Below are 25,866 nucleotides of genomic sequence, written 5' to 3'. Positions count from 1 at the left end.
CACGGCTCTCATGCTTACGTTAAAAGCATCAACGTTGAAGCATCAATCCTGGATTCATTTGCAGAACGCACAGTAATTCAATGTATACTGTGCATGAAGTCACCAAATAAATCACTGACTTGTTACGCATACTTCTTTTTCATTATACAAGTTCCAAAACAAAACAACATGATGTGGCTCACTCACGCTCATCCAAACACTAAATCCGATGGCCGTCACGAATCTCACGATACACCTGAAATGTTTTAGAATGCTAGAATGCAGGTTAAACTTCTTCTCTTTAACTCTTTTACAGTAGGCCTAGGCTACAGGCATTCCTTGGCTTTGATGATGAAGTTTAAAAGCAATCGCTATGGGAACGATGCATGTAAATCTCCACGTATGCCTTATGTTGGGTACATTGATTGATTGATTGATTGAAATATTTACAGTTTGCAGAATTACAGTACATTTCAAGCACAAACTCAATACAAAGGCTGTTAACTGTGAGTGGACGACCCAATTAAGCATTACACTTGTTTCCAATAGGGTCCACCATGTTCAATTCATCAAAAACATTTAGAGACGTACAAATAGACACTTCTATATAGACATAAGACAGAACAGGAATTCATCATAAAGGAGGTAAAAAGGGAAAAGAAACATATACAGTGAGGGAAAAGGGGGGGGGGGGCTTGGTGTGAGATCACCACAACACCTTCCCTTATCAGATGAGTGGGTGAATGTTGTCATTTCTCTTGCATTGTTAATAACTGCACTTACGAACACACGGCTGCTCATGTGAAACATTAAGTATCAGGCTGGCTACAGCAGAAAGTCAAGGATATTTTGTCCCTCCGAAATAAACGCAAGAGCGGAAAGGGGAGCGTAGCCAACTAGCCATGGAACACGTCTGTAGTCTTTACACTGAGATAATGGACATGACCTTTAACCAAGGCTGTGTACGTGAATTAAAATGCACAAATGTCTGTACATGTTATAAATGTGTCCAATATTGCATCACACATTCAGTACATGGAACTTTTATAGCCTAGGAACATTTTCTGCAAAAACAGTCGTTATAGGACAGTGGTTCTAAACCTTTTCAGACTGTGACCGACCCCCAAACATAATCATATTTGAACTGGGGACCTCTCAACATAATCACATTTAAACTAAAAATAGACGATGTACAAGTCCACAATGCCTCGCATTGCAACTATCATATATTATTTGACAATTTGGGCCAATGTTTGACCATTTTTATTGCGACCGTGGGTCGCATTTACTATGAAAACATGCATTTCCCGTCAGTCAGTCCATCTGTCACCCCACGCCTCATGGTCATGCCTCTACAGAATTTATTCCATATGTTGATCTGACCCCGCATGCCAAAGTGCCAGCACTCGCCCAGCAGTCTGCCATCACCCAGGCGGATGTGTGACCAGGTCGCGGACGGTCGAGGAAGGCCGAGGAAGGCTTCTCGTCCTAAAGGTGTGTTCAGACTTGGATGGTTAGAGCGGCGCGATTATATACAAACTATAAAGTCAATGCAAAAACGAGAAGTTGCGCGAATATATTCAGGTCTGCACGCAGCTTCAGGGCGTCTTACTGGTAGTATAGTTCGTTAGTAATGGTCTTCCTTACTGGGCATCATTACTGTCATGTGGGGACCCCCCACCCCTAAATCATATGAGGACCCACCTGGGGGTTGAGAGGTTGAGAACCACTGGTAAAGGACACACACATCCTACGTGTCACGCGTGTCAATGTTATGAAAGAGGCTGAGAAGTGGCTATGAATCAGTCTATGCTAAGGGTTTCAGTTACGTCACCGGGGGCCATAAAAGGTTTCAATTATGCAGCCCCATACAATACTGATTCTTCATGTGGACATGTTTCACTGTTTTCCTTGTGCCCAAACCACGCCATTCAAATCTGAAATATATTTTTCAGTGTTTCGGTTGTGACCATGCAGCTTGTATAAAGCGCTCTGTCAGTCGGCCTGTCTGTCTGTCTATTGGTTCACAGATTTAATGCACTGCCACAAAACCAACCCATTGTTGAATATCCCTGTGTCTTCATTGGCTGAGAGGCAACATGTAATGTTTTAATAGAGATATTAATGCATTAAAAATACTTGACAGACGTTGTAACTGTTGTCATTTGCATTTAACATGAATAGTTTATGTGTTGGACGGTATTGAACATACTACAGTGTAGGCCAGGGGTTCTCAACGTTTTTGGCCGGGGACCCCCGGAAATGCTTTGGCAATGTCTCGGGACCCCCGCCCCGCCCCCTCCCGACCCCCAATATAAATTGACTGCTACAATAACCTTAAACCATTTTGGGCGGGAACCCCTTTTGGTGTTTTAAGCACTGTTATAATTTAGCTATTGAAAAATAGCAGATCTACAAGCTCATAGCGCGCCACCGAGTGGCGCGCTACGAGCTTGCAGGTCTGCTATTTTTTTTAAATCGTGAAAATAAATTTTAAAAAAATATATTTTTTATTAATGTTTTTTTGAAAATAATTTGGGGACCCCCTAAAATAATTTGGCGACCCCCCGAGGGGTCGCGACCCACGGGTTGAGAACCCCTGGTGTAGGCCATAGCACAATACATTGTAAGTCACTTTTAAGCATGCTCACAGCTCATCACCAATTATGTGCTTGTTCCATTCATGTAGCCACTAATCAGGAAAGTTTACTAAGAATGGGAAAACAAGTGGACAAAAGTAAACTTTTTTTTTAAAGAAATAGAATTTAGGAATGAGGGTTCTTTCCTGAATAACATGCTGATGCTTATAATAAAAAAAGGGTTGAGAGCCTGTGAGAGAACACAGACCACCACTAACATGTTCTTACATTTAGTGCTAACATTGTTACATGCCCAAAATCGTGATGAAACCATCCTGAGATCTTAAAGAACACTTCATCACAAGGAGCCAGCCAGATTGAAAGTGGTTAAACCATCCCAAATTCTGAAAGAACACTTCATCACAAGGATATAGCGTCAGGTCATAGAACCACTAAAGACACCCAGGGATTTGACCAAAGGGGTGATTTTCTGTTGAAACATCAACTGCAGTGATATATGGACTAGTTCCACTCCATTGTTTTCCAATTAACTACACTCCTCTGAGGTGTCATACAGAAGAAGGGAAAAAACAGTACCAGGATTTCATCTGGAAAGTTGATCCTATACTTATTTACTCAAATGGGCTTTTCCTCCATTAATATTTTCCTGGAAGGAAAATAAAACTGGAGTAGAAACTGAAACACTGAAATGATATTAAAACTGTGTGAAAGTAAAACTATTCTCTGGGTGTTTTTCATGCACTTTCCCCTTTGCTCTTCTACTTCCCCAGTTATTATGGTTCAAGAGTTCAAACTGGTTTGAACTGGTTTGATGATGTATTAATAACCTCTTAAACCCTCTATTCTTAAATTCTTAAATAAAGTAAAACGGGCCTAGTACAGACTGTATGTCTCTTGCACCGCTATAAAAAAAGAATCTACACCAAATCTCTTTGCCAAAACTAGCCCATCTACAAGCTCACAACATGTCGACGTGTTGTGTGGGCTTGTAGATTTTTGGCTAATGTCCCCCCGGAATATGGATGCTGGGATTCAAGTAACATGTCACCACACCACACAAAGTACATTAGTACATATAGAGGCCATGCACATGACATCAATCAAAAAGTAATGCGGGGCGCCTACTGAGTGGCAAAAAACTACTTTCTGGCCTTGACAGCCCTACATCTAAAAAGAAAAGTCCTATCTGATGCGCATACCCTCTATTCATTTTATTAAACTGATGGTCTTAGGGAATGTATAATGAATTTCTGCCCAATGTAACCTCTAAAATCTGCTTCGGTCCGAATCCGCTTCCATAAACAAGATCCCCTGGGTTTATTCTCACAATGAATTGGCCTCATCCATCCAGCCAGCCAAAAGACACCACCTCTATCACTCTCGTTCCCACACATCATCTTGTAAAAACAAAGAGAATTGCTAAAATTACAGTTTTATCCACTAACGTCACCCATGCTTGTTCGTGTGCATGTGTGTGTGCATGCACATGCTAATAGTGTGTGTGTGTGTGTGTGTGTGTGTGTGTGTGTGTGTGTGTGTGTGTGTGTGTGTGTGTGTGTGTAGTAGTTTTGTCCATCATCATTCTTAATCCAGAGATCTCAACCGGTCGTTCAAGGTCTGCAGCCCAAGCATGAATGACGCACGGTGCACAATAGAAAGTGTTTGCTGTGTGTGTATGTCATTTGTTGTGATGGATGAGACATTATAAGTCTTGTCAACCTGTTGCAGTGAAAACACACCGTTTGGCTGGATAACTTCACCCAGACATGAGGAGACCAATTTACACTCGAGATACGGAGCATCCATTTTTCTGAATGGCCCTTCAAAACTACACCTAGATCAATCTAATACAGTGGTACCCAAACTTTTTTATGTCAAGGACCCCCAAATTGACACTAATTAGCCTGCGGACCCCCATTTGAAAATATATGCCAGGAACCCCCATAAGAGAAGATTTTTACGGTTCTACAGTAGCAGTGATTCTCAAACATTTTAATTTCAAGCACCAGCAGTTGGACAGGCATTAGGCTACGGACCCCTATGTTTAATGCCATTTTTATCTCTGGGACCCCCCATGTATATTGTAAAATCAATGTTAATTTAACTCTGAGAGCGTACAAATGGTTCCATTTGTACACTCTCAGAGTTACAGACCCATAAGGGTCCATTTGGTTCCTAACTATCATTTAGCTGGGGACCCCCTGGAACTCCCTCAAGGACACGTGGGGGTCTCCGGACCCCACTTTGGGGGGTCCGGGGACCTTACAGCTAGGCCTCCAACTATCGATTATCTTCACTTCAATACTATTGATACATATTAAATTAACAGAATAGCGCAGGTTTTTTTTTCCTCCAGTGTGAGTGACACCCATCTGGTACCCCCTAAATTTAGCACAAGTAGTAGTAGTAAGTAGCCTTGCCGAGCCATGAGGCCCATAGGGCAGGAGCCTATCTCCTGTTTCTGTAGCGTGAGGCAGCTTGATGTACAAGTACACCCCCTGGACATGACGCTAGTATGTCGCAGGGACTTAACCCCAATCCAACCCTTGATGCCGAGTGTCAAGCAAGGAGGCACTGGGTCCCATTTTTAGAGTCTTTGGTATGACCCGGCCGGGGATCGAACCCCGACGTCCCAGTCTCAGGGCGGACACTCTAACCACAAGGCCACTGAGCACTTTAGCACATCGGCAAAACATAATTCTACTACTCTGACACCATAATGTGGCATGTTGTCCTAACATCATTAAACAATGTGAATCACTGGCTTCTTTCAAAACTGGCCTGAAAAAGCATCCGTCACAAAACTACAACCTTTTTCTTATTTTATTTTTCTCCCGTTTTGTGTTATAGCTATTTATATTTGCTGATGCCACGTATTATTGTGTTAATAATTCTATGAATTAAATACATAGGACCACAATGGAAACAAGTCCCCAAAATGTTTTTGTGTTATCCTTTAAAGGACAACTTTAGTTTTTTTCAACCAAGGTTCATGTTTTAGGTTGTTATTAGAGAAAGTAAAAGATGAGTGTTAATTTTTCTTCATTTGCTGCTTTCTTTCGTTTTAGGGATTTTAGCGGGTTTTGACAGGGGGCGGGGGCATTCGAGCATGGGGCTAAATATGTATTTTTTTACAAGATTTTATAGCGATTTATTTTTGTATTATTTACTCTAGTCCTATTAAACCCCAAGAAATTACATATGGCCACAAAAGATCACGAGATCTACTGAATGTGTCAAACTGACATATTGACCCTATGACACACAGTGTGGCTTCCCCCCAATAGGCTACCTTCTGATTCAGTAGATCCTGTGATCTTCTGTGGCCAGATGTAATTTCCTGGGGTATATTAGGACTATAGTAAATAATAAAAAAAGAAATCGCCATAATATTTTGAAAAAGAAATACATATTTAGCCCTATGCTCGAATGCCCCCGCCCCCTTTCAAAAACCGCTAAAATCCCTAAAACGAAAGCAGCACATGTAGAAAAATTAACACTCATCTTTTACTTTCTCTAATAACAACCTAAAAAAAACTAAAGTTGTCCTTTAAGTGTTTTACTGTACTTCCATGCTGTTTACATTTTTCAATCAATCAATATATACTTATGTTTTTTTATATTTTCTAAAAACTGAATAATTGATTCAATGTTATCTGAACATCATTGCACGGTTAATACGTCTGAATGTGATTCTGAAATCAAATCATTTCTCCAGGGTCTGTTTGGCTAGTAAGTCCCCTGAGTCCCAACGTTCTGCAAGTTGATTTTCATACCGTTCTGAGATTAATAAAATCTAATGGCTTCCTCAAAGAAAAATGAAATACATTATGCTTTGGAACATTGTCAGCAGCACTGCAAAGTATACTGTGAGTCATGGTGAATGGCCTAAACATATGGCCTCCGGTATGGTGGTCATGTTCATGTTATGAGATGAAATGCACTGATGATTTATTGTCAAAGAACCTTTAGCTCCATATGCTGATACTAAAGGTATACACACTAATGAAGTGTTTGGTTGTTGGCAGACAAAGGAAAAATAAAAAAATATAAAAAAAACTTATAAAGAAAGAAATTAAAATCATGTTGCTTTTGAGCTTTTAACAAACACAAAGCTGTTGAGTTGCCTCAAGCATTGCTACTACTATACGAGAAGCTATGGGAGAAGCATTCAGTCAAAGTGGTTCTGGCACGACCATATCAAATCCATAGGGACCGACTCGTCTTGCTACTGATGTAAAACTGCGAAGAAAACACAGCACCACAATAACTGCAGTCTTCTGTGAGACACCCCAGAGTTGTGTAATATTTCAAAAGCTTCTGCCTTAAACATCAGCAACCTTGGCCTCGGAACCTCTGACAATGACAGAACTGAAGACTTACAGTTCTGGTGTCAAAGGTGAGAGGAAGAGAGCCAAATAAAAGCACCATTTATTGCCTGCAGGAAATACTACAGCAGGCCACGTCCCACAATTGCTCATAGAGCATTCACATCATTTTGTGTCTTGCTTGACGCCATATAGTCCTTTTGTGGGCCTTCTTCTTCAGAAGTCACTGGTTCTTAAACGTTTTACTTTCAAGGACCCCCATAACGAGTAAGTGTCCAATTGGAACCCCGTCAAGGAACCTATATATATATTTGTAAAGCAGTTTAAAACAATTTGTTCAGATTTCATTTAATCTACCAAGGACATGCGGAAAAGTTTTTATTTTTAAGAATGACTTAAGAATGACTTTAAGATGAGACTGCAGGAGGAACAAATGGAGGACAAATGGTCCAAATGGACAATATTTAATACATGAACATGAACAATGAGGGCATGGGGGAATGAGGAACAACAGAACATGTCTAGGAATATGTAAAGTAACATACAAGGTTTGATACGCATTGTCGATTTTATGTTTGTTTGTAATGTGTTTGTCTTTTGCCATTGTTTTCATTGTTTGTTTGTGTGTTCAAAAAATTTATAAAAATCTAAGTGATAAAAAAAAGAATGACTTTAAGAATGAATATGTACATAACTGTAAGGAATTATAGGAATATGACGCAAAACTACGATTTTGCATGACAAGCGTATCTGTGCGTGTACATTAAGACCCATTCATTCATGAACCAAAGAGGACTCCCAAGAAACAGCAAAACCTGCATGCATATTTATCATTTATTTTTTTATGTTAAACACGGTTTGTGTGTTAATAACAATAATTCATTCACAAACCTCAAGAAACCCCTTCCCCAAAGAAAGCAGCTTTTGAATGCAAAGAACAAACGTTTGCATTGCATCGCCTTCTATTGTTGGCCCTCGAGTTATGCAGCCTTTTTTTTCCAGTGAGCTAATGAATTTTCATATTTGGCCAGGACTGTTAGCGTCCTTTGAAACAACAACAACAGAGGTCATTTCATTCTCTTCGATGAATAAAAGACTACTCATGTCTTGAACGGCAGAATACATCTCAAAATTACGAATAACTGCTAAAACAGAACAGGGTGTGTATTGAGGGAGCACAAAGGCCACGTTGACTGGTGGCTGTAAGTGATCCATAAACAGTCAGACACTCATCATAGTCTTATTGTCTCAAGATGCTGAATCTGAGGGAAACGAGGAATACTTTGTGTGTGTGCCAGGCATATATGCATGTGTATTCATATGCAGTGTATATGAATTTGCACAATTGCCTGTCTGAATTTGAAAGTTTGTATTGTATGTGTACTTACTGTGTATGTGTACTTACTGTGTGTGTGCGTGCGTGTGTGCGTGCGTGCGTGCGTGGTTGCGTGCGTGCGTGCGTGCGTGCGTGCGTGCGTGCGTGCGTGCGTGCGTGCGTGCGTGCGTGCGTGCGTCCATGTGCAGTGTATAGGTATGGCTATACTTATGAGTGCCATATGTCCCCACATTTAACAGATTATAAGAATATAAGAATTTGAGAAATAGACCTTGTGAGAATCATTTCCTGGACCCCCCAAAAGCTAAGGTTACCTTACAACAAGTAGGAAACTATTAAGGTTGGGATCAGGTCAGGGTTAGGATTAGGCATTTAGAGATTTGGGTTGGAGTTAGGTTTAGGGTTAGGGGTTATTGATAAGGTTTGTGTTAGGGTAAGAGTTAGGTCTTGAGTTAAAAATGACATTTATAACAACAAATAGCCATCCTGATATTTTGCAGTCCTCTGCGTGTGCGTGTGTGCGTGTGTGTGTGTGTGTGTGTGCGCGTGTGTGCGCGCAGTATGCTAATTCTGAATGTCCAAACAATGAGTTGCTCCATTCAAAGATTCTTGGCTGCAGCTCTTATGGGAGTATGATGAGGTCTCTGTGTTGCTCGGCTTGACTTCTCTGCAATGTGAGTCATGCACATTTTAAACAGTCAGGGAATAATGTTGTCTTTATGTCAGCCAAATGCTCATCGTGGTCTCAAACACCATTTTGAGACTTTTTCTTTTGCTCCTCAGTGAGCCGTTTGTTACAAATATTTTTCCTAGAAACCTAAACTTGCAGTCTTGCACATCACACAAGAATTGTGACCTGTTACCGAGAAACGTTGAAACAACATGCAAGTCTGATTCTTTCATGCAAGGGACCCAATGAAAACAGCAGACAACAGGCTGGTTGTTAAACTATCACTGCCTGTGTATTTCAACTACTAACTTTATATTTTGTCCACTGTTATATTTTGTCCACTGTTGGATGCATGCCTTTTTGCTGCTTTTCCTACGCAGGGAAGCAGTGGCCCAGGACGTGGAGCAGCCGTCTGCGGTTCCCCGGCTCCTCCTGGCTCTCAAGACACTGACCTCATGCTCATGGTGAGCAGATCAGTGGGTGTTAATACTGTAGGTGAATGTAATGCACATTGTACAAGTGAACATTGCAAAAGCAAGACCATGTAACATTTATAGAAATGCAGAGCATTTCAGTGCATTTCCTTCAGGAGTTCATAGGAAACAATAACACTAACTAGAAAACCGCTTTGTCAGTAATGTGGTGCAGCTGTCTGGTACTGGAATTACAACTGGTACTAAGTACGTACAGTATATAGGTCGGGTGGGCTTATTGTCAGTATCAGCCAGAACGCTGCATGGAGTCTATCCCTATTACAATGCGCTAGACCAGGGGTTCTCAACATTTTTGGCCGGGGACCCCCGGAAATGCTTTGGCAATGTCTCGGGGCCCCCTCCCGACCCACAATATAAATTGACTGCTACAATAACCTTAATAATAGAGACAATACACCATAAATAAATACTGAAACCAGATATACATTAGGGAAGGTGTATGCATGTACTATGTGTACTATATGTAAACTCTTCATTTCCTTTTTCCTGGCCATGGGAGATGGATTGCTGATGTGGAGCGCCACACCTATCAGCTCCCAGTCCCAGCAGTGATACAGGAATTATACTGGCATTACAACCAGAGTTAGTTCCCGAGCACTAGTGGCTGCTCATTGGTCCTTAGGATGGGTTAAATGAAGGGGACAAATGTCCCCAAGGGGACAATTAAGTAAAACTTTATCAAATCTTGGTAAACTGTTTCAGCATCCTGGCTGAACAAAGTTCTGGTGGACATGGGTAAAATGTCCTTTATTAGTGTAAATACGGTAAAAGACTAACTGTATCTTCAACAGAGTCACATTTAGCATGTCCCTCTAAGGGAACCGAGCTGCCATATTAAATGGTGCATTTATATAGCGCCTTTATCCAAGGCACATCGGGAGCAATTTGGGGTTCAGTGTCTTGCCCAAGGACACTTCGACATGTAGACAGGAGGAGCCGGGATTCGAACCACCGACCCATGGATCATTGGACGACCTGCTCTACCTCCTGAGCCACAGTCGCCTGAGTGTTGGTGATATACTGAATTCAAAAGGCTGGGCAATATATCAATATTATAGATAGATATCGTGATCGTAGTTAGACTCAGTGTCCGCCCTGAGAGTAGGATGGAGGTCAGGGTTTAAATACCCAGCCGAGTCATACCAAAGACAAAAATTGTACTTAAAGAAAAATAAATACTAGAGACGCGTCATGTCCAGGGGTGTACTGGACTGGTACATCAAGCTCATGCTATGGAAACACGAGACAGGCTCCTAGACTAGCTTGGCCACATGGCTCAGGGACCATTGGTTCCTATATGGGTACTTACTTAATATACTTGGATTTGGATATATTGTGATATGAGACTAGCTATCCTCTGGCATTTGGGATATCGTAACATTGTTATATATGTGTGGTTTTAAATGCTGCATTACAGTAAAGTAATTACATCGACTTAACTAACTGTTCTAGCACTGTTCTGTTATTTGCCTTTACCCAGATAGTAATTACATATAGGCATTACTATATCTCTCGTTGAATGGGGGTCCTCTTGTCCCTGTATCATGTCTCTATAGATAATTAGTATTCCTGTAGGTTTTGTGCGCTTCAAGGTTCAGGTTCAAGGTTCAAGGTGTCTCCCAGGGGAGAAATTTGTCTTGGACTCACAGACCCGCACTGCAGCATACATTACAATAAGGTACACAGTGACTCGTACAGCATATAAATAATAAATAAAACACCAACATATTGCGACACAGAGCAGCACCTTAGCACCACCTCAAAACCTCCTCCTCGCAAGAAAATGATCCAGCTTTATTGTGAAAGCAACAGAACTTCAGATGAACTGATATTTGTCAGATGGCCTCCTTGACTGAACGTTTTAGGCCTCATACACACGTATCAAACGAATGTTCTGTGCCCTGTCTGTGATTAATGGCTGACACAATGCAATTCCAATGGGAGTCACATGGTTTGACCAAACATTTGTGTTTGATTGCTGATTGCTGCCCCATCAAACACAAATGTTTGGTCAAACATTCGTTTGATACGTGTGTATGAGGCCTCAGAATGGAGGATGTGATGTGTCTCTAAGCAACATGGGTTTCATCCTCCAGAGTCACAACAATGCGGCTAATTGAGTCAGCCAAATGGAAGTTGTGTGTGTGTGTGACTGTGCACGCACGCACGCACGCACGCACGCACGCACGCACGCACGCACGCACGCACGCACGCACGCACGCACGCACGCACGCACGCACGCAATACGGGGGGAGGTAAGATCTAAATGAGCTGGCCTCATTATTTCTCAAGAGGCTTCACTGCTTCTTTGTGTTGCCTTCATCCGGCAAACAAGTGTAGGGCCAAACCCAACACACTAATGCATGGACACATGCAAAATTATACTATAACCCACCCACATATAGTATACACTGTATGTGTCTATCCAAAAGCACACACACGTAGGCTACATGCACACGCGCGCACGCACGCACACGCACACACACACACACACACACACACACACACACACACACACAGTAAATATGCATTATTTGGTTCATGCCATTGACTCAACCCGTTTTATTGTCAAATTCATCTCAAGCTCACTTCCTTCCTTCCACACACCTCACCACTCTTGGACCGGACATTAATATAAATTGAAACATGGCGAGAAGGTTGTGTCCTGTGCAATAATGGACAAATACAATTAAGCAAGGTCTGCAATAGCGTAAAGTGCACCAAAAAGTACATATATTTATGTAGCTATTGATGACAAGGTGTTGACCGGACTAAAAATAAATAAACAAAATAAACAATAAATAGACTTTATTACTAGAGTATGTATAATGTTTATTTTTCCTCAGCAAATCTCTTCACCAAATATAGCCAATCTGCTTGCTCACAAAGCGTCACAATGTGAAGTTTAACCACTTTAACAATATATACATTGCCTTTAAAAAAACAAAAATAAAGTGTGGGGGTCCCACTCCCTAGCACAAAATATTTTCGTATGGAGGTCAAATACATCATTAATTTGGGGATCCTTGACATTAAAAGGTTAGACAGCCACTGTCTTATTCTATTATCAAGATTTTGCCAGGTGTGTCAGTGCCTCTACAGGTGGATAGGATATTCTAATGCTTTCAACCTCAACATTTAATGAAAGAGCTATTATCTCCAGCCAGTGTACTTTGTTGCTCCATATTCAATCTGCCTTAGTCTCTTTAACAGTGGGGAGGTTCCTCTCTCTGGAGGAAAGTGAGAAAGGACGGCAATAAAAGCATGAAAAAAGTGCAAGAGGATGTGAAGAATGGGCACTTGGGAGAGGCCCATATGGCCATGTTTGGGGGAGGGGTGCAGAGTTCACCCGTAGAGTTATATTATAAGAGTTCAACGGCCTGTCTGGCCTTCCCCTCATTAAATAGCTTTCATGAAGCTCCGGGATCAATGGGACTTGTAGTGCATTTTAAACATAGGCAGAACTACATTTTGGTGTTATCGGCACGTTAATACAAACATGAATCTATTGCGGCCATAGGTCCGTTTCTGTAATAATTTTGGATATACGTTTAGATAATAATGTCTATCCATACATGGAAATGGCAATCTAATACTTTCGTATAAACTACAATTCCCATAACGCATTGTGTTCCAGGCGCAGGCCCAGTGAGTGCGGATGGGAGATCAGATAGGAGTGGAAAAAAATGACTGGAGGGGAGGTTAGTCTCTGGAGGGACATTTTTACTTTATTACAATGGACTATACAGTATTTTCACGATACACGTATTTTGTATTGTGTGTGATCGTGGATGTGCGTAAAAACTGATCAACTCTGGTGAGTTTGGAGGAACTCTACGGGTCGTATCGTATATTTTACTGGCGAGACATTTGCGTTGTGAGCGAGCGGCCAACATCGATATAGACACGATAATGCCTCTGGACAACATAACGCCTCTTATCCAGAAAATCGCCAGGCAAGCTCATGTCACATTTAAGGGCTGTACCCCCTCCGTGGGCCCGGACAACGAGCTCTTTTTGGAAAAACAGGAGCTGCTCAACGCCCTGGTGACCGCGGTCAGGGCTGCGGACCTGGAAATTGTGCCCCGGAATAAACCAGGTCCCATGATCAAGGAGCAGGACCCCGCGGGCCCCTCGGTCACGTACATGCACATCTGCGAGACCGACACGTTCAGCATGGGGGTGTTTCTGCTGAGCAGCGGCGCCTCCATCCCGCTGCACGACCACCCGGGCATGCACGGCATGCTGAAGGTCCTCTACGGGAAGGTGAGCATCAGGTGCTTCGACATACTGGAGGCTGATGATGCTGATCTGACCGACGTCAACAGCAGCGACCGGCCGCGCTTCGACCCGCCGGTATCCGACTGCCAGACGGACCACCTGCGGCGCTCCGCGCTCCGCTCGTTGGGCGAGTACTCGGAGGACAGCGGGCCGTGCGTGCTCACTCCGCTGCGGCATAACATCCACCAGATCGACGCGGTGGACGGCGCCACCGCCTTCTTGGATATCCTAGCTCCACCTTACGACCCGGACGACGGGCGAGACTGTCACTATTACAAAGTGTTAAAGACAGTGGCGGCGGCGGGTTCAGAGAGCAAGCAACAGCAAGAACAAGATGAGGGGGAGAATGAGAAAGGAGAGGAGATGTGGCTGCTTAAAATCTCCCAGCCGGAGGATTTCTGGTGCGGTGGAGAACCTTATCCCGGCCCCGATGTTTCTTTCTGAATATAATCTACAAGGGTTGGGGCGTGGGGGTTTGGTCACACAATATTAATAATACCCCATTTTAACAAATGTTGGATTGGATTCATGGACATTTCGACAATCCACATTAAAATAAGCTGCATAGCCCATTGCTAAACAGTGGTTCTTAAAGTGGGGTCCTTGATGGGGTTCCTGGGGGTCCCCATCAAAATGAGGAACAGTTTCACTATCATTTCGCTAGATGTTAGGCCAATGACAGAATGTATATAAGAATGTGTTTCACATGCGTACACAAGGTCATACATTTCATTCTCTCCACTGTTATCTCCCCGCCTATGTGACACTTAGATAGGCCTACACTTCTCTGATGGGGTTCCCTGTCACAACATATTTTCCTTGACATGAACATGATTACCTGTTTGTAAAGAGGACCATTAATATATAATTAGAGAGGTTTACAGAGGTTTCAGACAAGCATCATTTGGAATTTAGTGAACATAAATTAGATCCATAGTGTGTCTTGCAGGGACTGGACAGCTTTTTCAAATTATTAATTAGGCAAATAGGCATTCACTCTCTGCAGCACACAAACAATGCCAAAGTATGTTTCTCTCCATCTGCCTTATGTGAAAATTGAATGTATACAACATATAAAGATTTCCATTCCTATTGTACACAGCTTGTTGCAAAGTGCACGCACTCCATTATGATATTATTTAGCCTATTTTATTTGTTTTGTGCTTAATTTATTCCAAACAACAGGGTTCCTTCACAGGTGTGGAATCAAATGTATGGAAATGCATTTGTTTTCATTTCACACCTCTGAAAATCTGGCATTTGTAAAAAGTCTTGATAAATATGTATAGTGGGAACAGGGGGATATATTCAATGAACCACTTAAACCCTAATACTTTGTCATATAAGATGAATGGCTGGTCTACGAGCTCACAATGTGCCTGCTATTTTTTAGAAAATGTTACTAAAACAATGACAATTTACAACATGCCCAAAATATGGACGCCAGGTTGAAAGTGGTTAAGATACACACACATAACTGGACATTTTATGCATTTGCCGATCTGTTATGTCATGTTCTATCTATTGTTGTGAAGACAAATCTCTGTAAAGTGTTCTGATGCAGAAGGTAGCATTCATCATGTTGAACAACAGTGGTGGAAGAAGAACTCGGCCGTTTTTAAGTAAAAAATACCAATACCGTACTGTAGGCCTAAGGATTTGTACAGTCGAATTATATGATTGGCCAAATGTTGGCCAAATTAGTCGACTATTAGGCAACTACAGAGATTCTTTTATTTTTCATGATTTTTCTGATTGCATATATGCAATAGACAATCATTCCATTTGGGCTGTGGGGGTGCTATAATGTCTGATTTAATATAGCCTACTTTCTTGGTTTCTCCCAATAAATCATGATATATATCCCGATATATTTTTCCAAACTAAGAGATGACTCTCTCGATCGATTAGTCGACTAATGGAGGTCAGCCCTACCATACTGTTACAAGTCCTGCGTTCAACTTCAAACTTTTCCCATCTCACAATCATTATTGGATTGTAATTAGTAATGCATTAATGTGTGCATCACTTCATAGTTGCAGCTGGTAAAGTAGGATCTGCTTTTAATTACTTTATTATGTGCTGCTTGGTAACTTAACCTAATTACACCACGATATATGATATATATTATAATATAATATATATTGTGGTGTAACTAGGTTAGTGATATTCTAACATTAATACAAAAGTATTGATAAAAAAATATGCAAAGTAACTAAAGCTGTCAAATAATTGTAGTGGAATTATAATATTTGCCTCTGAGATAATGTAAAGTAAAGTAGCCTATAAAGTATAACATTGAAATAATCAAGTAAAGCAGAAGTACCTCAAAACTCCAGTACAGTGCTTGAGTGCATCTCTTTCAGGTGGAAACCTCATTATGTCCAAAACAGATGCTTTTCAGCTAAAGTAGCAGATGTACAATATGTTGTGGATCTGAAACTTTAGTGTGACACTGTAATGATCGACGCTGTAAAGGCGTTAATTTAAAAAAAAGGAAAAAAAAGTTAAAATATGGAGATAAGAGGTTTCTGCCCAAAATCTACTTGGTTACTTTCCACCACTGTTGAACAATGACAATCAGATCCAGAAGAAGTTGGTAAATGCGTAGGAACCCTAGAGAAGAATGCTCATGTTAAGCAGTCATTGCAGTTATTCTGGCTTGTTATCTGTCTTATGTTGCAACGTATGTGTTATGAAGTCTATACTGTAGCTTGAGTTCACCTATAGGCCTGTATCTGAATTTTATATTGTCCGACATCTATCTTTGGTCTTTGAAGGTAGATTCTCTCGTGTTGAATGTATATGTTGAGCAATAAACTTCTATATTATTCGTTGGAGATCTTATTTCATGTTGTGATGTATTTAAGCAGCAAGTACTGTACGTTTCATTGGTGAACTACATTTTTAGGGTGCTGAAACAAGTGGTTGGGGTTCTCTACTCCAGAGTCAATGGAGTCATGTTTTCTCTTTCAATTCCTCTTCAGCTATAATGTGTATGATTAAAACGATAGCAAGGTTTTGATTTGAGAGATCTGGCACAGACCTGGCCAGAGGTTTGTGTTCTCCAACTCTTGCACCAGGTAGCAATTGTTTCTTCTAAATTATATAGCGCCTTTATCCAAGGCGCTTTACATAGATAGACTGCCCTGCTTCCATTGTACCAAAACCACACATTACTGAAGATGAAACTTTGATCATAATTAAACTGAATTTCATCAATCTTATTTTGGTTTTTTATCCCATTTAATATGACCATTATACTGGCACATGGTCAGAAAACATGGACTGTGTGCTGCAGTATGTGTGATGAAAGCATAGATTAAAGATACATCATAAGAAACAGGCAGGATGTGGATGTATTTTTATCAAGTGCTTTAAGAAGTGCTGCTCTTGGGGTTAAGTCAAGTGAAGCTGGGATCAAAATGAGTTCAGAGTCAAACTGCCAAACGTGACCACTAAATCTGTCGTCCTCTGTTTCAATCCTAACATGAAGTCATTTATCTGCATTTGAAGAAATATCTAATGTGCATCCACTTTGGGGACATTTCTTTACCTAAAGTTATAATCCCTAAGGGGATCTTGCCTGTAAAAGTTAGTTTAAAATCTCTAAATTAGGCTAGACCATAAATTGCCCCAATAACGCAAGCTATCAATCATTGTGTATAAGTACACGTGTCATTATTTGAAATGGTGTATCTCATCATTCTGCAACAGAACTCGTTTTAACTTACAGTATGGGGTTTGAACCGTGCTCCTCAGTCCTCATTCATTGTAGCCTCTCTGTTAACTCGTGTGACAAGATGGACATTGTTCACTGTGTGAGTGCTAAGCAGCAGCTGTGGAACCACTGAGGGGGCATCTGAAATGAGCAATGTGGCATTTTGTCAACTGGAGAATTCAGAGGGCATCTGAGGAAGATGAAAAACTCAGAGGGCACGGTGTAAAAGTGAGGGTGAAATGTGCTATGACGACACAATGGGACATGAAAAGAAGAAAGAAAAAAAGATGACAGGAGTATGATAGACATTTTCATGAAGTTCAGATGTATTGGGGAAACAAAAAATCATGGGACGTTTTAAGAAATCCAGAAATCTTCCTATTAATAAAAGTTGAAAATCTAAAGCTTAACTTTTCATACACTAAACAACAATGGTAGTAAATAGATAGAGGTTATTTGTCTCAATCAGAACCAAATTGAATTGGTGCTATATAGCACCCGTCTTAAATGTTAATCTAAGCTAAAGAACCAGTGCAGAACCTATAAAGAAAAATAACCACAGGGGCTTGCATGAATGGATGAACGAGATTCTCACCGTCCCTGAATGGGAAGTTTGGGAACAAGATTGATATCGGTGATATCCTTTTGGACTAAGTGTTTGACTGTACTCAATGACTGTGCCAATAAAGTCTTCAATCAATCAATCAATCAATCAATATATAGCGTAACCACAGCCTAGGCTGCAGGCTTGGGTGGGAAAAAGACCCGGGCTATTGAGTCTGACACTGTGATAAACAGGTTCTTTGTAAAGCAGTGGTGCTAAATAGAACCTCAACTACCCCAAATGACCACTGAAGAACCACAATTGTTAGGTACCCTAGATACCCTGGAGCATTGACCATGACTGACTGAGGAGAAGAGAGTATTCTCTGTCCCATTGCCAAACATTATGTCCTGTTGAAGTGCCCTCGAGCAACACTAAAGAAAACACATCCTCCCTGTTCAGTCACTGCAGGTTGTCAGTTAAAACCACCACAAAGGTACTGTAATATCTGCTGTGTGCATATCAGGCCATGTCAAGCCAAATCCATGGGAGTTTGAGGCAAGCTGCTGCTCTGCTGAAGGTCCTGCGTGTGGTTCTCTCACCCCTTCAACCCTCGAGCTGTTGCTCCAATTAAATACAATTACAGTCTATTACCAGTGTAAAAGTTTATCAGTTCTGTACATCAGTATGGGGGATATACTGTATTCATCTTGTGGCACAGCTCAAACAATACAAGCCTTTGTATGTGTTGCCAGCCACAAGTAGAGATGTCAGAGTTGATATGTGGCTTTTATCCTGTTGTGTGCCGTTCTGAATGCACAAATCCACATGAAGGATCTATAACAAGTCCCTGTTTTAAGGGCATCCCTCTTGTTCTGCATGTTATCAAGCAGGTAAATGCATGGTGCCAAAGTGTATACATAGTACACCATGCAGGACAAGACATAACTGCAGTGAATCAAAGCTTATAACAAATTCCGATTTGTGAAATATATTGCACAGAATAGAAACCTACTGTCACTGTATAAGTGCACAATGAACTCTAGACTATAGTCTATAGTGTTTAGCACTAAATTAACACTGGGTTTCACTGTGTATTGTACACTCAAACACATCTAGGCATAACTGAACACCAGTGTCAGTCTCCACCTTTGACACGCACCTTCAGATGGGGGTCCGCAGCCAAATAGCTATAGCCTACATTTTGGGGTCCCTGACATGACAATTTTGAGAACCCCTATTATATAGGGCACACAGTCATTGCCAGCTAACCAGATGCAGCAAATTATTAGGAAGAAGAAGCATTAATTATGAAAGAGTATCAACAAACTCTTGAGTTTAAAAATGGACCTGCACAGATTAATTAATGGATTGCATGCAAGTCTATGTGCCATCCATGATGTCTCTCAAAGTTAAGTTAAGTCTTATACGTACTCTTTTGATTGTGTGCAGTGGTGGAAAGTAACTAAGTAACATTTACCGTAGGGTCTACATAAGTACAATTTTTAGGTCATTTTACTTGAGTATTAACATTTTTCAATACTTTATCCATGACATCTCAGAGGTAAATATTGTATACTTTTTTGTCTACACCAGGCCGAAGGCATGGGGAGAGAGTTTGTTTTGCACTCCGTCCTTCCGTCCGTCCGTCTGTGTACAGCTAATCTTCGGCACCATTAACCTGGTCAATGCCACAATTTGCACACACACTCCCTGGATGCCAACGATGAACCTTTGCCCCAAATGTTCCAGAACGGCCTGTTATAGCATCACCATGAGGCACATTTTTACCTAAAACTGCACCGATTTGCGTGAAACGTTGCATGCACACTTTCTAGATGCAAAGGAAAAACCTTTGACCTGCATTTTTCACATCTGCCTTATATAGCGCCACCAGGAGGCCGACTTTTGTAAAACAAATTTTTTTATATTACTCCTCCAGATTCTGTCCAATAATCCCACAAATCGTTACACAGTATCTCAATAGTCATGTGCTCAAGACGGATCTGTCCGATATTTCATATTCCATCCTAATTGCCTAACATTGACTTCCAAAGTTTGCAAGGTTTTGCTCGTTTTGAACAAAAAGCAAAGTCATGAACGCAGCGTGCAATTTACGTGAAATCTTTCACGCAATTTCCTACTAGGCTGAGGAATAAATCCCACCCTTTTCACATTGGCCTGTTATAGTGCCACCAACAGGTGGATTTTTGCAAAACACAAAATGCCTCAAATCATCCAATTGCCATCAAAGGCAAGAAATGGCAACAATGTGAAAACATTGTTTCCCCTACAATTATTGGAAAACTATATTTACTATAGTTAGGACTACTTTGCAGATTTAGATTATTACAAACAACTTGGGAAATTCTGCATAATGAGCACTTACTTTTATGTAGGCCTAAGTAAAATGTTGACTACAGGCCTTATTGTATTGTGTGGAATTGCTATACTTTTACTTAAGTAAAAAATCGGGAAACTTCTGATTTGTGCATATCTCATATATACTATTGTAAAATACAAAAGACTTTTGGCTGGGGGGGAAGCAATAATATAGGACTATCCTGCAGGCTACAGCACCCATCCTCTTCAAAATGAACAAGGCATGCACTGAAAAGTGCCAGTGATGCAGGTTAAGAAATTATCACCATGGGATATACCATACAGGTCACTATTAGCATGTCTGAGTCAGCAAATGACCAGGCAGAGGAAAATCATGACTCATCAAAAAAACGAAGACAAATGAGATTCCAAATACAGCATTAAAAAGACCGTTGCAAAAATATATGCTATATATATCAAAGAAAAATAGAACCATCAAACTGGAAAATGACCTTTATTTCTCTAACTATTATGCACTCTTTGTCAATTGGTTAGCCTTTGTGGTAATGTTTTAAATTAAGAACATTCCCTCCTCGTCCTCGATTGGCCTATTTAGCCTCTATATAGGCATGCATTAGGGATATTTGTTTTCCACATGACTGCATGTAAAATGGCTATTTGGCTATAGACAATTTCCTAACAATTTAGTTTTGATTTATATGTACATTGTGAGCATTTATCAGATTAAGAGGCCATATTATTTGAGTCCAAAGAATATGCCGCATGTTGACCGAATTGTCCAACCAGTGTATAGCCGTCGTAGCGACTATACGCAGGATAATATACAAATACAGTGTCACGTCTCCTGACAGTGTGTATTGTATAGCCTACCCTACTGTAGGCCTACTAGTCCTACATCCATTACTTTCCGATATCAATTCAAGAGATGTTTGTGCAGCGTTGAGTGTGATAAACAAAAAAGTGAGTGGGCGCTTGCCTTGGTGAAAACTCTGACTCACTAAATGAATGACTCACCGAGGGATTTGCCCTCTTTAATTTTCCAATATCAACACAGGGTCGATATTGTTTTGTTGCTGTTCTTGTTGAATTCTAAATAGTTGTTAAATAGATCACATAAAGAGCAGAGATGCGTGTGTGTTTATTGTTTAACGGTGAGCTGATCGTTTATATTTGTCGACACGAACAGAAGTTCGAAGTTGTTGAATAATTAACCAAACAGATTATAATCGTCATCATATTTAATGAATCTCAAAACCACCACAAAACAAACATCACGTCGGTGTATGAGTTGAAGTTATTTACATTCCACATTTTTTTTATACACGAACCACAACTTTTCAACACTTCGAGTTACACGACACAATGCGTACAAAAATATATAATATATCCAAACTTTCCATATTAACTGATGAATGTACATTGTATTTAAAGCGTCCTTGGATCAGTCAGTGTACAAAAAAGACAGAGCAAGGCACGAGAGGGGGGGAAATATAGGCTAACTATCAAACATGTTAAGACTGAACACATTGTCAATTCAATAATTTAAAACACACGATCCCCTCAAAAGTTATTGCAATTATTTCACATCATGCAGCGTGCACGCTGCATGCACGCTAAACGTCGGGCAACACTAAACTGGACTGTTATAATAAACTCAATGCCCCTTTTAACGTATCATTATTATGAATTAATGGCTATTTACTCGTACTTCAGTAGACTATGCAGACAAAGTGCATCCGTGTCGTTTAACTCAGAACACAGTAACATCCCCGGTGTTAATTTATGTCCAAGAGTGGTCAAAAGGGTCCGTTTGTGCACCCTTGAAGATAATTTAACACAGAAGTTTATATTTTACTCAGTAGCTTAGAAGGAGGGAATGTCCTGTTTACGCATTGAGTGCGCAATTACGCACATAATCCAAAATCCTTGAACCCGCCATGTGTTTCATGTGACAACACCAGTTTGCACATCTCGCCCCATTGTTTATATATAGCCCACTGTCTTTTACATCACAGAGCTAATTATTATTTGGACAGTACAGTTCTTACTTTGGGGTTAGTGTAGCTACAACACCAGTCCGCCCGCGCTGCGCATGTCACGCACACTCTGTCTCTATGAACAGATCCCGGCGGTTGTGCTGATGCCTCCGGACGAGCGCTCCAGACCGGAGCTGGTGGATGAAGACGACGAGGAGGACACGGTGGAAGACTTCCTCTCCTTCTGCCGCAGGTGGATCTTGGTGTGTCTCTTCCTCTCGTCGCTCCTGGCGAACTTGCGCCCGCAGAAGTCGCACGCGAAGGGCTTCTCGCCGGTGTGCGTGCGGATGTGCGTGGTCAGGTGGTCGCTGCGGCTGAAGTTGCGCATGCATATGCGACACTGGAACGGCTTGTGTCCCGTGTGGATGCGGATGTGTCTCGTCAGCTCGTCGGAGCGAGAGAAGCGCCTGTCGCAGCCCTCGGCCGGGCAGGGGTAAGGCCGCTCGTGGATGGGCGTCTTGCTGGGTCTGTTCGGGTACTTTCGGGGCCTCAGGATGGGTCTCAGGGGCAGGTTCTGCGGGCTGTATGCCGAGGGGAGCCTCGGTGGACCGCTCTCAGACCCGACGTTGCCCGGCCCCAGCGTAAAGTTCCTGATAGTGTTGAGCGGGGTCAGTGGCGGCGGGACTCGGAACGAGTCGAGGGGACACGTGCCGAATGGTTTCCGATCCGGCATCCCCGCCCCCTGCATGTCCCGCTGACAGGCGGGCTGGAAGAAGCTCGAGTAGTCGGGGATGATGGGGAAAAGCCCCGGCGCGTCCGAAGAGGGCGGCTTGGGGGAGGAGTAGGAGGGCGGCGGGTACGAGGATATGGGGCAGGTGGAGGTGGCCAAGAACGCGGAGGGGTCCTGGTACACCTCCCCGCAGCCAGAGGAGTAGGGAGGCGGGGGTGAGTAGAGGTGGTGGTGGTGGTGGTGCTCCATCTCCGCCTGGTTCTGAGCCGCCATGGTGCAGCTCAGCGCTCCGCTGGAGAAGTGATTGGGAGATCCGGAGGACGCGGGGGAGGAGGAGGCCGAGGAGGAGGGATGGGGAGGCGGCTGGCTCATGCCGAAGATGCCCGCCGAGACTATATTGATGACCCCCTCGGGGTTCCAGTTGCCCGGGTACTGGGAGTCGATGGAGAACTTCCCCATGTAGGTGAAGGTCTGGTTGCGGTGGGGGGGCGCCTGGGAGAACCCGCTGGAGTAGGAGGAGAGATCCAGAGAGCGTTTCTCTGCGCTCATGTCTCCGCTCATCAAACCATCTGTGGGCCAGAGGCAGAAAACATTCATTATGATGCTTCTGGAAATGATAACTATAACCCAATAACTGGGACAATATAATGAGCAACATGTGCATGAGAAAGCGACCACAAAGTTCGTGTGTTCCTGTTATTCCGCGCACGCACGTACGGACCATTAGTGCGCAAGGCGCACTGAAAGAGTTTGGCTATATCATCCCCCCCATTATATGATGCAGCGTAACTATCATTGTGCACAACAGCTCCCGAGGAAAATGTTATTTTACAAAAGAAAAACAAACACATAAAACTTAAGCCAACTGGGCAGTGTGAAAAGTTTCACATTTTAAACCAGACGTGATCTTACCTCCATTCATCTGGTCATAATGTCCTCCTAGGTCGCCGTTTGGATAGATAGACACGGAGGTCGGTAAACCCGTTGCAATATCGTCCACCGAATACACGTTCTCAGCCAAGGGGTGAACGAATCCCCCGAGACCCACGGGGACTTTCTCCAGAGTTTTAGCTGTCATGTTGAAAATCTACCGATTCTCACGCCGCGCGTTCTGCAAATAACGGTCTGCACCTCGAACCGACTGGAGGCTTACAACCACTGCATTACTGTCACTGACTGAACCATTGGATGTGAACACAACAAGTCTTCTCCTGGGTGATGTGTGAGTGTCATGCGTTCTGGTCACACACACACAGTCACACACACACAGTCCGTGTGACTTGGATGAATGACAGACAGACAGAAAGACAGCGAGTTCATAGGAACAGGGACAGTGGCACTAGTTTGTATATATGGGGAACCTTTTGAATGCGCCACTACGTCATTGCCCGTACAAGGGCTGGGAGGGGAATAAAAACAGGCGCTGCGAAAGCCTATTGGCTACAAGGCTTCGTGACGACACCAAAGGAATCACTTGTCAATGGAGAACCCGCTTAGAGAGAGAGTGAGGCTCCAGTGATACAATGTTAAGACTTTTTCCACTCAGGTTTACTTTGTAAAAGTGAAAGACACTACAATATATGACAACAATGTAGTCTTAGAAGTTTATGAATGTGGATAAACTGTGCTTTTGTGCCACGTGTGATATATTAGGCTAATATCTTACATTTCTGGGCGTGTGTGGACAGGCTACACTCATTTGCAAAGGTTTCCCCTCTTTAATCGCGCACCAATATCAAAAGAGGAATTCCGGTTGATCTCCTAAAGCCATAAAAGGTTCCATCCGGCAAAATAAAAGAACACCCACTACTCCATATTTGGGGTCAATTCCGGAACATGAGCATCGGAAAATGACGAGTCTTGCCGAGGTGAGAGACTGAAGCGGCCGAGAAAACTGCCATGGCAAACCACAATCAAATGAGGAGGCAGATCACGGAACTTTCACCTTTGGGTGCATTAGTCTAGCCCCGCGCGGAAACTTTTATCAGCTTGATTTGACTGTGCTTTAGGAAAATAAGTATATGTGGTGGATGTGCCATGGACTAATTTGGTACACTGAAGTTATTTATAGGCCTATCAGCATTTGATACACCGAAGAGTTATTTATACCAGCAAGACGTACAGGAAATAGCCTATACTATATAATATGCCACGTGCTAAGTATTATATCCTAAAAAATGAAAATATGGCTTTCATTGGTTGATCATTGGTTGAACATTTTATTAACAGATACAGATTGCAGAATGGGTACCTTTCTTTTACCAAGGAAGGTACAGGCCACTGAGGCCAGTACAATAACATGCTAAAGAAGATAAAACCAGAAAAAGCACTAAGATTTTCAGGGTCCTCTGAGGAAGAGGAGGAATGATGAAGGATATAGGCTATAAATATGTAGTATATTGAGAAAACATTTTCAAGTTACTGCTTTCAAAAAGATAATGAAATGGCAAACATTATAATGATTATTATTGAAATTGATATATATCTGTTAAAATATACCTCTTTCAATAATGCACTGTTTTATAAATAATAATGATAATGATAATGATAATGATAATAATAAATTATTCATCAACCAAACACGGATCAGCTCATTTTGTCTTAGACAGTATAGGCCAAAATAACAGCCACCGTCCAGCAGCATGATTATTATGATTAATCATTTTATTTGTCAGTCTCTGGGGAATTGTTGCCCTCCGGTGGCCCTCAGTGGAACTGTGCAAGGATGAGTCCTCTTTGGAGCAATAGGTTTATGTCCCCCCAGCCGGTATTGATCTGATCTGATCTATTTTATTTATTTGGTAAAGTCCCTTCGTGGGTTGAGAAAGCTGACTGTCAGAAAATAGCCGGGTTGGGGAGTTTGA

The 25,866-nt window shown here is 42.0% G+C and overlaps 2 protein-coding genes across 2 annotated transcripts; one reads left to right on the top strand and one right to left on the bottom strand.

Moving 5' to 3' along the window:
* Positions 1 to 13,083: 13,083 nt before the first annotated feature.
* adoa (2-aminoethanethiol (cysteamine) dioxygenase a) lies at positions 13,084 to 16,535 on the top strand. Its single transcript, XM_079492139.1, has one exon. The coding sequence runs from the start codon at positions 13,320 to 13,322 to the stop codon at positions 14,130 to 14,132; it is 813 nt and encodes a 270-aa protein (XP_079348265.1). The 5' UTR covers positions 13,084 to 13,319; the 3' UTR covers positions 14,133 to 16,535.
* A 5,014-nt stretch (positions 16,536 to 21,549) lies between these two features.
* egr2b (early growth response 2b) lies at positions 21,550 to 24,306 on the bottom strand. Its single transcript, XM_079492605.1, has 2 exons — positions 23,915 to 24,306; positions 21,550 to 23,571 (listed from the first exon to the last, which is right to left on the bottom strand). Exons 1-2 carry the CDS (start codon positions 24,078 to 24,080, stop codon positions 22,409 to 22,411), a joined length of 1,329 nt encoding a protein of 442 aa, XP_079348731.1. The 5' UTR covers positions 24,081 to 24,306; the 3' UTR covers positions 21,550 to 22,408.
* Positions 24,307 to 25,866: the final 1,560 nt, after the last annotated feature.

This window comes from Electrona antarctica (assembly GCF_951216825.1).
Source record: "Electrona antarctica genome assembly, chromosome: 22".
Classification (NCBI taxonomy): domain Eukaryota; kingdom Metazoa; phylum Chordata; class Actinopteri; order Myctophiformes; family Myctophidae; genus Electrona; species Electrona antarctica.
The sequence above is the reverse complement of the archived record's forward strand: the minus strand, read 5'-3'. Positions and strand labels throughout refer to the sequence as shown.

Bases quoted from the DNA above. Each gene is read 5' to 3' on its own strand.
- adoa (XM_079492139.1), top strand. From the start codon at position 13,320: ATGCCTCTGGACAACATAACGCCTCTTATCCAGAAAATCGCCAGGCAA.
- egr2b (XM_079492605.1), bottom strand. From the start codon at position 24,080: ATGACAGCTAAAACTCTGGAGAAAGTCCCCGTGGGTCTCGGGGGATTC. The intron at 23,572-23,914 runs GTAAGATCACGT...TCTGGCCCACAG, and splicing joins TTATGACCAGATGAATGGAG to ATGGTTTGATGAGCGGAGAC.